Source organism: Carettochelys insculpta, chromosome 1 (genome assembly GCF_033958435.1).
Source record: "Carettochelys insculpta isolate YL-2023 chromosome 1, ASM3395843v1, whole genome shotgun sequence".
In the NCBI taxonomy this organism is placed as follows: domain Eukaryota; kingdom Metazoa; phylum Chordata; order Testudines; family Carettochelyidae; genus Carettochelys; species Carettochelys insculpta.
In genome coordinates, this window is record NC_134137.1 from 234914563 (window position 1) to 234929365 (window position 14803).

General features: G+C 48.7%; 1 protein-coding gene across 1 annotated transcript; it reads left to right on the plus strand.

The window, feature by feature from the left end:
- The first annotated feature begins 1257 nt into the window (after window positions 1-1257).
- LOC142013846 (scavenger receptor cysteine-rich type 1 protein M130-like) lies at window positions 1258-14438 on the plus strand. The gene is made up of 5 exons (XM_074995805.1): window positions 1258-1321; window positions 8753-9067; window positions 12716-12985; window positions 13339-13433; window positions 14415-14438. The coding sequence occupies exons 1-5, from the start codon at window positions 1258-1260 to the stop codon at window positions 14436-14438; spliced, it is 768 nt and encodes a 255-aa protein (XP_074851906.1).
- The last annotated feature ends 365 nt before the right edge of the window (window positions 14439-14803 follow it).

Genomic DNA, 14803 nt, shown 5'->3' on the forward strand with positions numbered 1-14803 from the left:
ACAGACACAGGAGTGGAGATGAGAGAAATAACAGAGAAGCGAATTCACCTGGTGGCAGCTGGTGCCATTTCCTGTTGTGCCGTTGCTGGTTAAGTAGGGGAAGGGCCGAGTGAGGGGTCCGGCAGCACTGGGACGGGAAGGTCACTAAAAGTAAAGAGAGGAAAGGGAGGGCAAGAGGCACAGTCACACCTCCCGACCTGCCCAGCTGGTCACGGCCAAGCGGTGCCCAGAAACACAGCACAGCGCAGTCTCAGGTAGGGATTTTGAGGAGGATCAGGTGATCACTGCAGGTTTTTGTGGGAGTTTCTCCACACAGGACGTGCGGTGGGGGAGAAAACACCCGGGTAACGAGGTGAAGACATTTCCCGTAACCCAGGTGTTTGGAACAGTCTCTGCAGACAGAGTCTGATGGAGGTGGGTGTCAGCCAGTCATTGCTCTGTGCTGCGAGCCCCGGCCTTGTGCCTGTTCCTTTAAGGGCCTAGTAAATTTCTTTCTGAGAAGCCCTCCCCCTACTGACAGCACTGAAGGGGGTGATGTGCACAGGGCCTGCTGGTACTGGAGCAGAGGGACGTGGCCTACTCAGCAGGCCCCAAGCTCCACCTGTGTCACTAAGGCTCATGGTGTCGGCAGGAAACCCCAAGAACTGTTAGTAGAAGAACTGTCAATATAACAGGCGGTGCTGGACAATTCCTCCTGCACAACAGCTGCTCTGAGTGACACAACTTGGTTCTACCAACTTCTCCTTGTCTCCACGAGGGCACGTTCTGCACTGGGGATTGGTCTTGTGCTGATCAGCTTCGACACAGGGGATTTCTTCCCGAGTTTACAAAATAATCATCCTCCAATGTCCCCCAGTTGGTGCTCAGTACCGCACAGCCCCTACCAGGGTGAGAAACAACACTGGTACAGTTTGTACCAAACTTTTCCCTCCCTCGCCGGGGGTTGGGTGTAGCCCATGGTGTGAGACTCTGGGAAACCTGACGTCGGGAGGGGCTCCTCACTCATATATGGAGATGTTTGTTGGTTTCATGTTTTATTGGCTGTTTTAGCTGCATAAAGTGACAGATAAAACCACTGATAACAACTAAAAAGGCAGCTGGGTTTGCTATTGGCTCCTTCCCGCAGCTGATGGCAGCCTCTGAATCTATATATTTCCCTTCCACTGCTTTGTTGTCACTTGTCAGACTCAGAGGAGCCCTGGCAGGTCCTGAAGTGCAGCCAGTGCAGTGAGTGGGGTACAGCAGGCCAGACCGGCAATGAAGGGACTTTTCTCTCTGCCAGTGCTGTGGCTTCTCCTCCTCACAAGTCAGGATTTAGCAGGTAAGTCTCTTTTGCGCTTTACCTGCAGAGAGTTAACTGGAAGTAGAGTGACAATTTTTACAGTCCACTTTTACCATCCGTGGCTGTCTTGGAGGTTGTTAATTTTTGGGATTCGATTTTGCCCCTGTTACCCACATGCCTGTTACCTTGAGAATAGGATATTGCAGTGACCTCTGTGTGGGGCTGCACCTTAGAACTAGTCAGAGGCTGAAACTGACGCAATTGGCAGTGGCTAATTTACTGAACGGGGCATGTTTCTGGGAGTATGTTACAGCTGTGCTGCAGGAGCTGCCCAGGCTGTCTCTCTCTGGGTGGACTCAATATGTTGATGATGCTTTATAAAAAGTCCGAAATGGCCTGGGACCAGCCTCCCTGAGGGATCACCTCTCTCCCCATGTGATCAGCATGTGGGCCAAAGTGGGAACACCCTCTGATATAGGCCACGGTTGATGCCAGCACTCTGAAACTTAGTCTAGCATTAGGACCACAGTAGCCCAGATTTGACAACGTTTTGGTTTTTTTTTGGATACACACCTCATAGAGCTGGAAGGGACCTCCATTGAGTGCAGTCCCCTGGCCCCTTGGCAGAGCCAAGCACCATCCCTTTTTTTGTGTGTTTAAACCTATTTTCCCTAGACCCTTAAATGACCCCCTAAAGGATAGGGTTCACAACCCTGGGTTTAGCAGGCCAATGCTCAAATCACTGAGCTAACTCGCTGGCACACTACAAAATGCACTTTTCAATGGGGCATTGGGGAACACCGATGGCAGGCATTGTAAGAGTCAGGCAGGAAGGAGTTTCTGTAGGTGTCTGGCTGGCTTAGCTCATGTTCAGATAGTCACTTCATGCTGCTGGGATTTGAGTGGGTTATCAATGTTCCTGGGTGCCAAGAGTCCTAGCTGGGCATCACGTTAACATTTTATCCCAATAAGTATGTCAATAATGTCTGTTTGGTCAAGAATCTCACAGCTGCAAGAGCTGAGGCTGGGCTCCTCCTTGCCCCATTCACTCCCTGAACTCAGTAGAAGTTTTGCATGTATGTGAGCTGAGCAGGATGAACCCAGAGCTGATTCCTCCTAGAGGGATGGTGATAGGCTCTGCTGTGAGGGCAGAGGACTAGACCTGATGACCTCTAAAGGTCCCTTCCAGTTCTGTGAGTGGGGGAATGCTGTGTGCAATGCCCTGTGCTCATGAGCTTACTGCAAGCTGTGCCAGAGGGAAGATTTGTCCTGAAGAAGCCCTTCCCTCTTCCTTCAGGGTTTCTCCTGCCACAGAGAATTTTAGAATCCCAAATGGAGTCCAAAGAAGCCCAACAAACACAGAATCATAGGGCTGGAAGGGACCTCAGGAGGTCATCTAGTCCAGCCCCCTGCTTCAAGCAGGATCAACCCCCACGAAATCATCCCAGCCAGGACCTTGTCCAGCCGGGACTTAAAAACCTCAAGGGATGAAGAATCCACCACCTCTCTAGGCAACACATGCCAGTGCTTCACCACCTGCCTGGTGAAGAAGTTTTTCCTAATATCTAACCTATACCTCTCCCTCTTCAACTTCTGACCATTACTCCTTGTTCTGCCACCTGACACCACTGAGAACAGTTTCCCACCCTCCTTTTTAGAGCTCCCCTTCAGGAAGTTGAAGGCTCCTATTAAATCACCTCTAAGTCTTCTCTTCTGTAAACTAAACAAGCCCAAATCCCTCAGCCTATCCTCATAGGTCTTGTGCTCCAGACCCTTAATCACTTTTGTTGCCCTTCGCTGAACCTGCTCCAGCAAATCCACATCCTTTTTATACTGGGGGGCCCAAAACTGGACGCAATATTCCAGATGTGGCCTCACCAGTGCTGAATAAAGAGGAATAACTACCTCTCTAGATCGGCTCAAAATGCTCCTCCTAATGCACCGTAATATGCCGTTAGCCTTCCTGGCTACAAGGGCACACTGTTTACTCATATCCAGCCTTTCATCCACCATAACCCCTAGGTCCCTTTCCACCATACTCCTGCTGAGCCAGTCGGTCCCCAGCCGGTAACAGTGTTTGGGATTCTTCTGCCCGAGGTGCAGAACTCTACACTTCTCCTTATTGAACCACATCAGATTTCTTTTGGCCCAGTCCTCCAGTTTATCCAGGTCCCTCTGGATTCTCTCTCTACCCTCCAATGAATCTACCTCTCCCCCTCGTTTTGTGTCATCCACAAACTTGCTGAGGGTGCAATCCAGTCCCTCATCCAGGTCATTAATAAAGATGTTGAATAACACTGGCCCCAGAACCGAGCTTTGTGGCACTCTGCTTGAAACAGACCGCCATCCAGATATTGAGCCATTGACCACTACCCATTGGGCCTGACCATCAAGCCAGCTTTCTATCCATCTTATAGTCCAAGGATCCAATCCATATTTCCTTAACTTATGGACAAGTATGTTGTGGGAGACCGTATCAAAAGCCTTGCTGAAGTCAAGGTATATCACATCCACTGACTTCCCCATGTCCACAGAGCTTGTTACCTCATCATAGAAGCTAATCAGATTGGTCAGGCAGGACTTGCCCCTGGTGAATCCATGTTGGCTACTTTTGATCACTTTCTCCTTTTCCAAGTGCTCCAAAACAGATTCTTTGAGGATTGCCTCCATTATTTTCCCAGGGATTGAGGTAAGGCTGACGGGTCTATAGTTCCCTGGATTGTCCTTCTTTCCTTTTTTAAAGATGGGCACTATGTTTGCCTTCTTCCAGTCATCCAGTATCTCCCCCAGTCTCCAAGAGTCCTCAAGGATAATGGCCAAAGGTTCAGCAATGACCTCTGCCAATTCCCTCAGTACCCTGGGGTGCATTAAATCCAGACCCATGGACTTGTGCACATCTAGTTTTTCTAGATAGCTCAGAACTTGTTCCTTCCCCACAGATGGCTGCCCTCCACCTTCCCATACTGCATCATCTAGGACCGTCATGGGGAAGTTGACTTTGTCCGTGAAGACTGAGGCAAAAAAAGCATTGAGTACTTCAGCTTTTCCTGCATCATCTGTCACTAGGTTACCTTCCTCATCCAGTAACGGCTCCACACCTTCTCTGATAACCTGTTTATTGTTCACATGCCTGTAGAAACCCTTCTTGTTTCTCTTCACATCCCTTGCCAGCTGCAGTTCCAATTGTGCTTTCATTTTCCTGATTACTGCCCGGCTTTCTCCAGTCGTATGTTTATACTCCTCCTTAGTCATCTGTCCATGTTTCCATTTCTTGTATGCATCCTTTTTGAATTTAAGCTGACTAAGGATTTCCTTGTTAAGCCAGCCTGGTTGCCTACCATGTTTGCATTTCTTACTACGCAGCGGGATTGTTTGTTCCTGTGCCTTCAGTAAGACTTCTTTAAAATACTTCCAGTTCTCTTCAACTCTTTTCCCCTTCATCTTTGTTTCCCAAGGGATCCTGCTCATCCAGTCTCTCAGGGAGTCAAAGTCTGCTCTTCTGAAATCAAGGGTCTGTATGTTACTGCTCACCTTTCTTACTTTTGTCCGTATCCTGAAATCTACGATCTTATGGTCGCTGCAGCCCAGGTTCCCACCCACTTCTATTTCTTCTTCTAGTTCTTCCCTCTTTGTGAGCAGCAAGTCAAGTTGCGCATGGCCCCTGATCAGTTCCTTCAGCACTTGTACCAAGAAGTTATCCCCAACATTCTCCAACAACTTCCTGGATTGTCTGTGTCCTGATGTCTTTGTCTCCCAACAAATGCCCAGATGATAAAAGTCTCCCATGAGAACCGGGGCCGGTGATTTGGAAGCTTCACTAAACTTCCTGAAGAAAGTCTCATCTATCTCCTCTCCCTGATCTGGCGGTCTATAACAGACACCAACTACAACATAATCTCTGTAACTTCCACCTCTAAGCTTAATCCAAAGACACTCAACTGGATTTTCTCCTTCCTCATACTGGAGCTCTGAGCAATCATACTGCTCCCTCACATAGAGTGCAACTCCCCCTCCTTTTCTCCCATCTGTCCTTCCTAAACAATTTATAACCTTCCATGACCGCGCTCCAGTTATGCGAACCGTCCCACCAAGTCTCCGTTATTCCAACCACCTCATACTTGTGTGACTGTGCCAGGGCCTCTAATTCTTCCTGTTTGTTCCCCAGGCTTCTGGCATTAGTGTACAAGCATCTTAGAGAAGGGGCCAATTGGCCCACTTTCTCCTCTTCACCCAGGAAACCCACTTGATTGGTGCCTCCTCCTTCCCCACTGACCTCTGGGCTAGTGTCACCTTCTCCCGACAAACCTAGTTTAAAGCCCTCCTCACTAGGTTTGCAAGCCTGCCCGCAAAGACACAAGGTGCTTTGCAGAGGTGCTTTATTAGTGACTCTCGTGGACATATGGGTATCATTGCCTCAAGTTGACTGCCAAGTTTTAGGGCCTTTCTCATTCTTCCAGCATAGAAGGGGCTTCCTACTGTTTGCTGTGCAGTGGCCAGGCTCCTGGTAAATGTAACAATAGCAGGAGGACCGAGCAAGGGTGACAGCAGCATATACTGGTGCATCTTAGGGGATGAATGTGGTCCAAAGATTCCAAAGCTGGTTCAAAATCAGGTTAAAATCTAATGTGGAACTCAAATAAGATTTAAATAATACAGTGAGTGAAACCTATTGACTCAGCGTTAGCAGTATGAGAATGGTGCGTGTGTCTGGCAGGAGATTGAAGCATGGCATCAAATTGCCAGTTTAAATTACTGTCTGAGGCTGCAGCCACACTGCATTCTGTGTTCAGAAATGGAATGCAAATGAGTGAGGTCAAAAATGGAAATGAAGCATGGATTTACATATCTTTGGCCTTATTTGCATATTCTCCTGCAATTGCGCTTCCGGAAGAGGCTTTTCCAGAAGCAAAAACCGCTGCCTGGATGGGATTCCTTTGAAAACAAACCCCATTTTCAAAAGAACCCTTCTTCCTATTTTGTTTCAGGAACACGGGTTCTTTTGAAAATGGGGTTTGTTTTTGAAGGAACCCCGTCTATACGGCTGTTTTTGCTTCCAGAAAAGCCTCTCCCTGAACTGCGATCGTGCAACAATATGCGAAGAAGCACAAGATATGTAAATCTGTGCTTCATTTGCATTTTCTATCTTGCTCATTTCCAAAAGCGGGCAAACCTTCCCTAATGTCTATTTCACAAGCAGCTTGGTAACTGTAAGGTGAGTAGGGGCTGGGATTTTTGTTGTAAAAGGTGCTGGTGGCTGCCATCACAGGGTCTTGGACTGCAAGCAAAGCACAGACATCATCACTGCCATTGGTGGTACCAAGCACTCCCTAGACTCCACAGACAGAGCAATGTATGCATGTATCCATTAAGTAGTAAAAACAGCTGCAGACAGTGGGAGCTACCTCACCAGGCACTGGATGCATAGGCACGGGTAATCTGAACTAAGCCAGAGGTTTCCCTAGCTCCTACTCCAGGGGCCAGGGTGTTGCCCTTACTGTAGTTGTTGGAGGGAAAAAGCCAGTAGCAGGAGTATTGTCCTGGATCCCAGAGGGAAGCAAAGAAACAAAGCCTGTTGGAGCTCACTGGAGGGGGCAGGCTGGGGGGTTTCTGAAGGATGAAACTGCTGGCTCTTCACTGGTTGCAGTTCCCTGGTTAATCGGCTGCTTCAGGCTACCTGTTAATTCGCCTCAGGTGCCTGCCTGTCTTGATTTTTGTGGCATCTGTCTCTGGCACTTCTTTTCAGGAAACAGAAAACCGTTCACCCTGCTCCTGACACGTTTGCCCTCCACCAGACTATTGGATGCAGTTGCCCTGGGCCTGTCACAGTAGCCAGAGCTCCTGTACTACATAAATGATGAGGTCCCAACTCTAGATGCCTTCTACTCTCCTCCCTCCTTCCTGGCCCGAGCTCCATGCCCTCTTCTCCCATCCACCCCTCCTGACCACCCCCTCCAGACCTTCCTCTTTTTCCTTCCATCCTGCTCTCACTCACCCCTCCTGACCCTGCAGGAGATCCCCTTTCCTTACCCTCCATTCTTTGCCTCCTTTCCAAACCTTCTCCTCTCCTCACCCCAGCTTACCCCTCTTACCACTCCCTCCAAATTGCCCCTTCATTCCTAATTCTCCCCCCTGACTTCTCCCTTTGCCTCCCCTACTGCAGACCACCCCCAGATTCCTGCTGCTGGACCCCTGCTCCAACACCATGCCCCTTCCTCCCTCCTGCCCCCACCACTCCTGTGCCCACTTCCAGATCTTCTCTCCCCTCTTTCCTGTCCCTGCCCCATGACCCCCTCCTGACTCCTGCTCCACCAACCACCACTTCCTCTTCACTCCTCCAGCCTCCCCATTCCATAATCTTGGTCCCTTCCCTACCTCCCTTTCTGCTTCCCCACTCCAGACTTCTCTGCTGCCCCCGCTGCAGACCCCTTTCCCTGCCTCCTGACCCCAACTTCTACTACCCCCTTGCTTCCCTCCTGGCCATGCTCCAGACCACCTCTTCTCTACCCCTATCTCACCCTCTCCATCCTGCTTCTGACTTGATCCAGACCCTCTTTCTTGCCCTCCAAGCCAGACCCCTCCTCTATACCCCATAGCCCTTCTTCTTGCCCCCTGTCCAGACTTCTTTTCTTTCCCTCCTGCCCTACAGCTCCAGACCCACCACTACTCCCTCCTTCTCCCGGTTGCGCACACACTGCCTCCTGCATTCCCTTGCAACCTCTGCAGCTACCTCCTGTTCCCTCCCCCACCAGCACTCTGCTCCTTTCCTGCTCTCCACTCCCTTGATGTGGGACCTGTGATGCCCTTCGCAATCCCTGGACCCCGCCCAGCCCTACAGGAGCAGCCATATTTCCTGAGGGCTTCAGTCTCACTGCAGACAGTGAGAGGTGGCAGCCAGCTTTACTCAGAAAGGCCTCATACCCACAGACTGTAGGGAAGAGTGGGATCTTGCTGGTTTCAGCCCCAGTGACAGCGACAGGAGCATTGTTCTCTGTCAGCTGAGCTGTTGGGCAGCCAACCAGGGGAGATGCAGGTGCCACCAAGCTGATTAGCAGAGCACCCACAGCTGGCAGCCCGTCCTTCTGTTGCTCATGCCTTGGTACACATGGGAACATTTATTCTGCCTGTGGATATTAAGAATTAAGGGAACACTGGACAGGAGATGGGGCCCTTTGGAATATGAGGAAGTCAGGGAGTTGGCACGTTTCAGCAGGTTCTCACGGGACATGTAAAAACATCCCAAGTTTCCAGAGTGGGGTAAAAATAGCAGAGCTGCAGCACTGAGAGCCCGAGTGTGAGGCTTGAGACAGGAAAAGGTTGTGCCATGAGTCCGCTCTGGGCATATCCCAGTCTCCTGGCTGGGGGCACAGATTGCTGCTACCAGATGCAGACTCTGCTGCGATAACACTGGGAACGGGGCTCCCTGCTTGCTCTGACCCTGCTCTCTCTCTCTCTCTCTCTCTCTCTTTGCAGGTGCTGAGGAGCTGAGGCTGGTGAATGGAGGGAGTCCATGTGCTGGGAGAGTGGAGGTTAAACACCAAGATCAGTGGGGGACAGTGTGTGATGATGGCTGGGATGTGGCAGATGCTGGAGTTGTTTGTAAGCAATTGAGATGTGGATCTGCTGTCAATGCCACTGTTGAAGCTCATTTTGGACAAGGGTCTGGCAAAACTTGGCTGGGCCGTGTTGCCTGTCGTGGTACTGAGTCTGCTGTCTGGAACTGTGAGAACAGTGGATGGGATGTTTCTTATTGTGATCACACAGAGGATGCTGGAGTGGTGTGTTCAGGTAAGAATCAGCCACCTCGGTCCTGTAAAACAAAAGTGCCCTGAACCCCCAGGGTGCTGTGTGCGTGTGCCCTTAACAAGAAATGAGAAAAAGCCAGAGCAAGTGCTGTCGCTGTTAACGCTGACTAGTAATTCTTACTGTTCATGTCACTGACCGCTGGGAATACGGCCCCTTGGGACTGTGATATGTTCCATTTACCACATTTCCTGTTGTTCCAGGGCCACCTCTTTCCTTTGCCTTTGAAGAGCTCCCACTTTGCTGTTACTTTTAGAGTGTGAGTCCAGCATAGGGAGGGTCTTAGCCCACCTGTGGTATCTGTGTCAAGAGGTGGGGGCCCATTTGGGAGAGACCTGTGACCTAGCCAGGAGCTGCCTACTGTGCAGGGCTGAAGGTTTCCTCATGAGGTGCTGTCAGCCCCACCGGCACTGTGGCTGATAGCTGCCAATTTGGAGGAAAATACTTGGGAATAATTGGGTCATTATCAGGGGAAAAACTGAGGAAAATAATTGACTTAGCTAACTTGCCTGTTTGCAAATGATGTGTCTGTTTCCTTTGTAATCACTGACTTCTCTTCAAAACGCTTACGTGATTTTTCCCATTGAAGTTTCTTAAGAGGCCAGCAATTGTTCAGTGCCCAACTTGCATTGACTTTGAAGAGGTCATTGATCCTAAGTGGCTATAGTCCAGATTTTAAAAGATGCTTAAAACTGTCTCAAACTGCAACTCGGTGTCCAGTGGGATTTTTAAATGTGCCCAGTGTCAAATTCCCAGAAGTTTTGGAAATTTGTACTTGGCATCTGCCTGTATGTCCAGGCACCTAAATGCCCTTCATAATTTGGTCTTGAGTCATTTTTGAAATTGCACATTAACTCCTAAGTCACTGAAATGTTTTAGGCTAGGACTACACTGTGCCCTAAACTTGAAATAAGATACTCAATTTATACTTTACAAATTGCATGTCCTATTTTGAGTTAATTACGAACTAAGCTGTTTTGGGATTTGGCACTGTCTACATAGCACCGAATTTTGAAACACTGCGCTATTACAAGGCATCCCTTACCCCTCCTATGGTGAGTCCTAGGGAGATGCTGTTGTTATTTCAAAAAATATTTCCAAATACGTGGTGTATTTATAGATGCAGAACAGCTATTTCAGGATACCTTGGTATCCCAAAATAGCTCTGAAGTGTAGATATAGCCTTACAAAATACAACCCTTAGGCTAAAATCTAGGTGCAGACAGCCAGCCAGGGTATTTGGAGAAATACACAGAGAGTGAGGCATTTATGAAGACCATTCCCATCCTTCATAGTATGGTAATGGGAGGAACTTCCTGGCTTGGCCAGAATTAGCGTGAGGCCAGAGCATGTCCCAGATTGTTTCATACAAACCAATATCAGAAAATTACAAATATCTGGTGACCGGTAGATCTGGCCCAGAGACTGCCACATTCTGGAGAAACTTGTTGAGAGTAAGTAATTAAAGTCACAGCTACCGGTTCATTATCAGTTTCATTTTAAACTCTTCTTAACACTTCATGGGAGTAATACATTCTTTTGAAATTAACACCAGGAAGAGTAGAATATTTTCCTCTCATTCTAAATGCTTGAGCAGCTTCCCCCACAATTGAAGCTATGGGTGGGGTCTTAACCCTTTCCTTGTTTCGAGTCTTTAAGTGACAAACCTTGAAATTCTCTTCAGGTGGGCAGGGGTCAGAGGTACCATGGAGGGGGTTGCTGCACCTTCCCAGTGTTTAAAGATAGATGAAAGGATAGGAGAAAAAATTGTAAAAGGCTCCTCATTGCCAGGAGTTTGAAACTGTAAAGATTTAAAATCTATAGGTCCTTGCAGATGTAAATTCCCCAGCCCAATATATACAGGGAACGGTGAGGGATCGTACTGCCTCTCCCCACCCCCTCTCCTGAGAAACAGGTGGGGAAATTATTGCGGGGAGGGGAGCTGATGCAGGGCAGCAGCAGCGGTCACCCCTCACACACTCACTACAGCCAGAGCTGTGTCCAGTTTTGTACATCACCACTGAAGAAAATTGTGGACAGATTTGAGTGTCCGGAAGAGAGAAACAAACCAAAAAGGAGGCTTAGAAAATATCATCTATGAGGAAATCTGGAAATAATTGGGCATTTTTAGGCTAGAGAAAAGAAGAATGGGGGGGACCCGATAAGTCTTCAAATATGTGAAAGATTGTTTGTTAATTATTGTCCTTGTTCACCAAAGATAGGACCAAACCCAATCATCTTAGATTGCAGCAAGGGGGTTTCAGGTTAAATATTATGAAAATGGTCCAACTATAAGGGCACATAAGCACTGAAACATGATAAAACCAGCTGTTGGAGATTGCCTACTTGTACTTACACCGGTCTTGGTGTGCTGGGATGTGCTTGATGACTTTTTGAGGTTCCTTCCAACTTTACCTTTCTGTTATTCTAAGGTTGTTATCAACTATTGAGGCTGCCATTATGGGAAATTGTCTAGCCACAGTAAATGATCCTCCTCCTTAGTTATCAATGGACTGAGGATTAGTTCATACTCTTTACATGATATCCTGCTTCTCAGCAAAATCAGAATTGTTTATTGAATACTTCTGCCTTTTCTGCACCATTGTGAACAACTGTGCCATCTTCAGTTGAAGGGCAACTACGTCATTTCTAGTATGGTTTGTCTGTTTGGCCATGTCTACACTCACCCAAATCTTGGAAATGGCCGTGCGGCTTGGCCAGACAGGACTTGATAGGAATAAGGGGATTTCAAAGTTGGTGGGGTCCTTTCGAAAAGAGACGTCTGGACAAGCCATGCAGCAGCAAAAAGCGGCAATTTCAAACAGCCACAGCCACGGGTGTGCTCATGAGGCACTGAATGTGCATTTCAGCTCCTCATTAGTAATCTTCGAAATGGCCATTTGCATGGCCATTTCCAAGATATGGGCTAGTGTAGACATAGCCCTTGTAACATACTTGAAAAATCTATTTCTTATTCTACTTAGCCTGCCCACCCATGATTTTTCCCTGATGTCGTTAGCTTTTTTATCTTTCACTTCATAGCAATCCATTTACATTAGAAGTTATCTAATTCTAACACCTTCTATTTGTTATATGTGACCCAGAGGCAATGAAACCACTTGCCAGCAGGAAGGAATGAACCTGAAACCTCGGGGGCTAAAGCTGGGTACTCTACCACATGAGCCAAGAGGCTGTAACTCCTCAGCTATGTGTTTAAAGCAGAGACTTCACTCAGTCCCTTTTGCGGTCTCAGTGCCTCTGGGATTACGTACTCCCCTGCACTGTGGTGACTCCCAGCAGTTAATCCTGGACCTGCGCTCACTTTTGAGGACAACTGAGCAGGATTGTCGGCTGGAGGGAACGAACCTGCGAACAGGGGCTAAAGCCATGCACTCCACCACCTGCACTAAAAGCCAGCTGGCTCTCAGCCATGGCTGTAGAGCAGAGACTGCATGCTATCTTGTCAGTGTTCTGCCTTCTAATGTTACATATATATATATTGAGCTTTTGTCTCTAATTACTCCCTGGGCTTAGCTGCTGAACTATGCTTGGCTCTTAGCCAAAGTGCTTTAGCAGGGGAGCATCTAAATCCCTAGATCCCTTTGTAAATTCCTGCCTTCGTTGACTTTCTAGGACACACTAAGCCCCGGCTGGTTGGAGGACATAGTGCCTGCTCAGGACGTGTGGAGATAAGAAATGGAGAAGTATGGAACACAGTTTGCGATTCACACTTCGATCTCAAAGCTGCCAGTGTCGTCTGTAATGAACTGCAGTGCGGAGCAGCTCTATCTGTCAAAGGAGGAGCTCACTTCGGAGAAGGACGTGTACCCATCTGGACTGAAGCATTCCAGTGCAAGGGGAATGAGTCCCACCATGCGTACTGTGCCAGGATATCGCGTGCCAGTCAGACATGCTCACACGCAAATGATGCCGGAGTCATATGCTCATGTGAGAATTCAGTGTAAAGTCTTTAAAATCCTGGTGATGTGTGTTCTAGAGGAGAAAGCAGCCATAAAATCAGCTCACCCTGTAGGGAGCTGGGTTAATAGACTGGCATCAGCTTCTCGTAAAAGGCACATGAGCCAAGATAATTAGAATGGGGTCAAATCCCCTTGCCTAGTGTTACCAACTGACTGATGGCACCGAACATGCTTGCCCCACACCTGTACTGCCCCTTCTCTGAGGCCCCACTCACTCCAGCCACCCTCCCTCCATCACTTGCTCTCAACCACCCGCACTTACTTTCATCTGTCTAGGACGAAGGGCTGAGATGCAGAAGGGTGTGCAGGCTCTGAAAAGGAATTTGGATGTGGGAGAGGGCTACAGCGTGAGCCTGGGGAAGGAGACTGGGGTACGGGAAGGAGCATTGGGTGTTAACACCGGGAAGAAATTTGGATGCAGGAAGAGGTACAGGTTGTGGGCTCTCAGAGGGAGTTGAGGTGCAGGAGGAGGTGAGAGGTCTGGCTCTGAGAGTAACTTAGGGCATGAGAGCAGGCTCAGAGCTGAGGAGCTTGGGTATGGATTCAGAGTCTGGGAGGTCTTTTGGGTGTGGAAACTAGAGGCAGAGGGTTGGAGTGTGGGAGGAGACAGCACTTACCTCAGGCAGCTCCCAAAAGCAACCAGCACATCCCTGTGATAGGGACTTCTGGTGGGGGGATGTCAGGGAGCTAGAATTTAAACTTTGCTGGCCCTGGCCCCAGGCACTGGATCCATGGCTCCTGGGCAATGTGATCGGTGGAGTTGATACTAAAAGCACAGGCAGAATGCAGAGACTACTCCCAACCCCACCATGGGGACCACAGGAACAGTGGTGGAAGCTTACCGCAGAGACACAGAGTGAAGAGAAGGCAGGGATCCTGCTGTAACTCTGCTGTACTGCCAGACTATTAGGCTATGTTTACACTGCAGGTGCTGTTTCATGTTACAAATGTACCCTTAAAAAGCAATGCCTTGGCTCTTTGCAGAGCCTGAAATATCATTGTTATTGCAGGCATGCTATTCTGGTTCCTGTACCCCCCGTTGTGACGGAACTGCCTTCCTTTTAGACAGCACCATGTTCAGAATGAGGAATTTCAAAATACTTTACGCAATTTGGGTTGCACAAATTGCATAAATTATTTTGAAACACTGGCACACTCTATATGTAGCCTTAGCACCCAGAATTTCCTGGTTTAGTTGCAGTAGCCTCCAGGAGATAGGGCCTGATTCCAGAAGACTCCCAGCAAAACCAGGAGGGTAGAAAACCCTAACCCCAACTTCCCTTTCTTTAGCTATTTGCCATAAAATAGCTCTAAGGCTCCATCTCTCTAAATCCCTTCTCTCTTCTCCCCAGGGCTCACAGGCTTCCGGCTGGTGAACGGTGGCTCAGAGTGTTCAGGGAGGGTTGAGGTCCAGGTTCGTGGTGACTGGAGAACCCTGTGTGACTCAGGCTGGGATTTGGCAGATGCCAACGTTCTCTGTCATCGGCTCGACTGTGGATTTGCTGTGTCAGCCCCTGGAGGCGGGTATTTTGGGAAGGGAACAGGCTTGGTTTGGACAGACTCATTTCATTGTAAAGGAATTGAACCTCATTTGGGGTATTGCCCTGTCACTCCACTGGGGGCCTCACAGTGCTCACATGACAATGATGCCAGTGTGATTTGTTCAGGTAAGTGCAGGAGAAATGCTGAATTCATGGCACCTGCCCCTCAGTGTGTGCACTGCCCCCAGAGCAGGGGTATC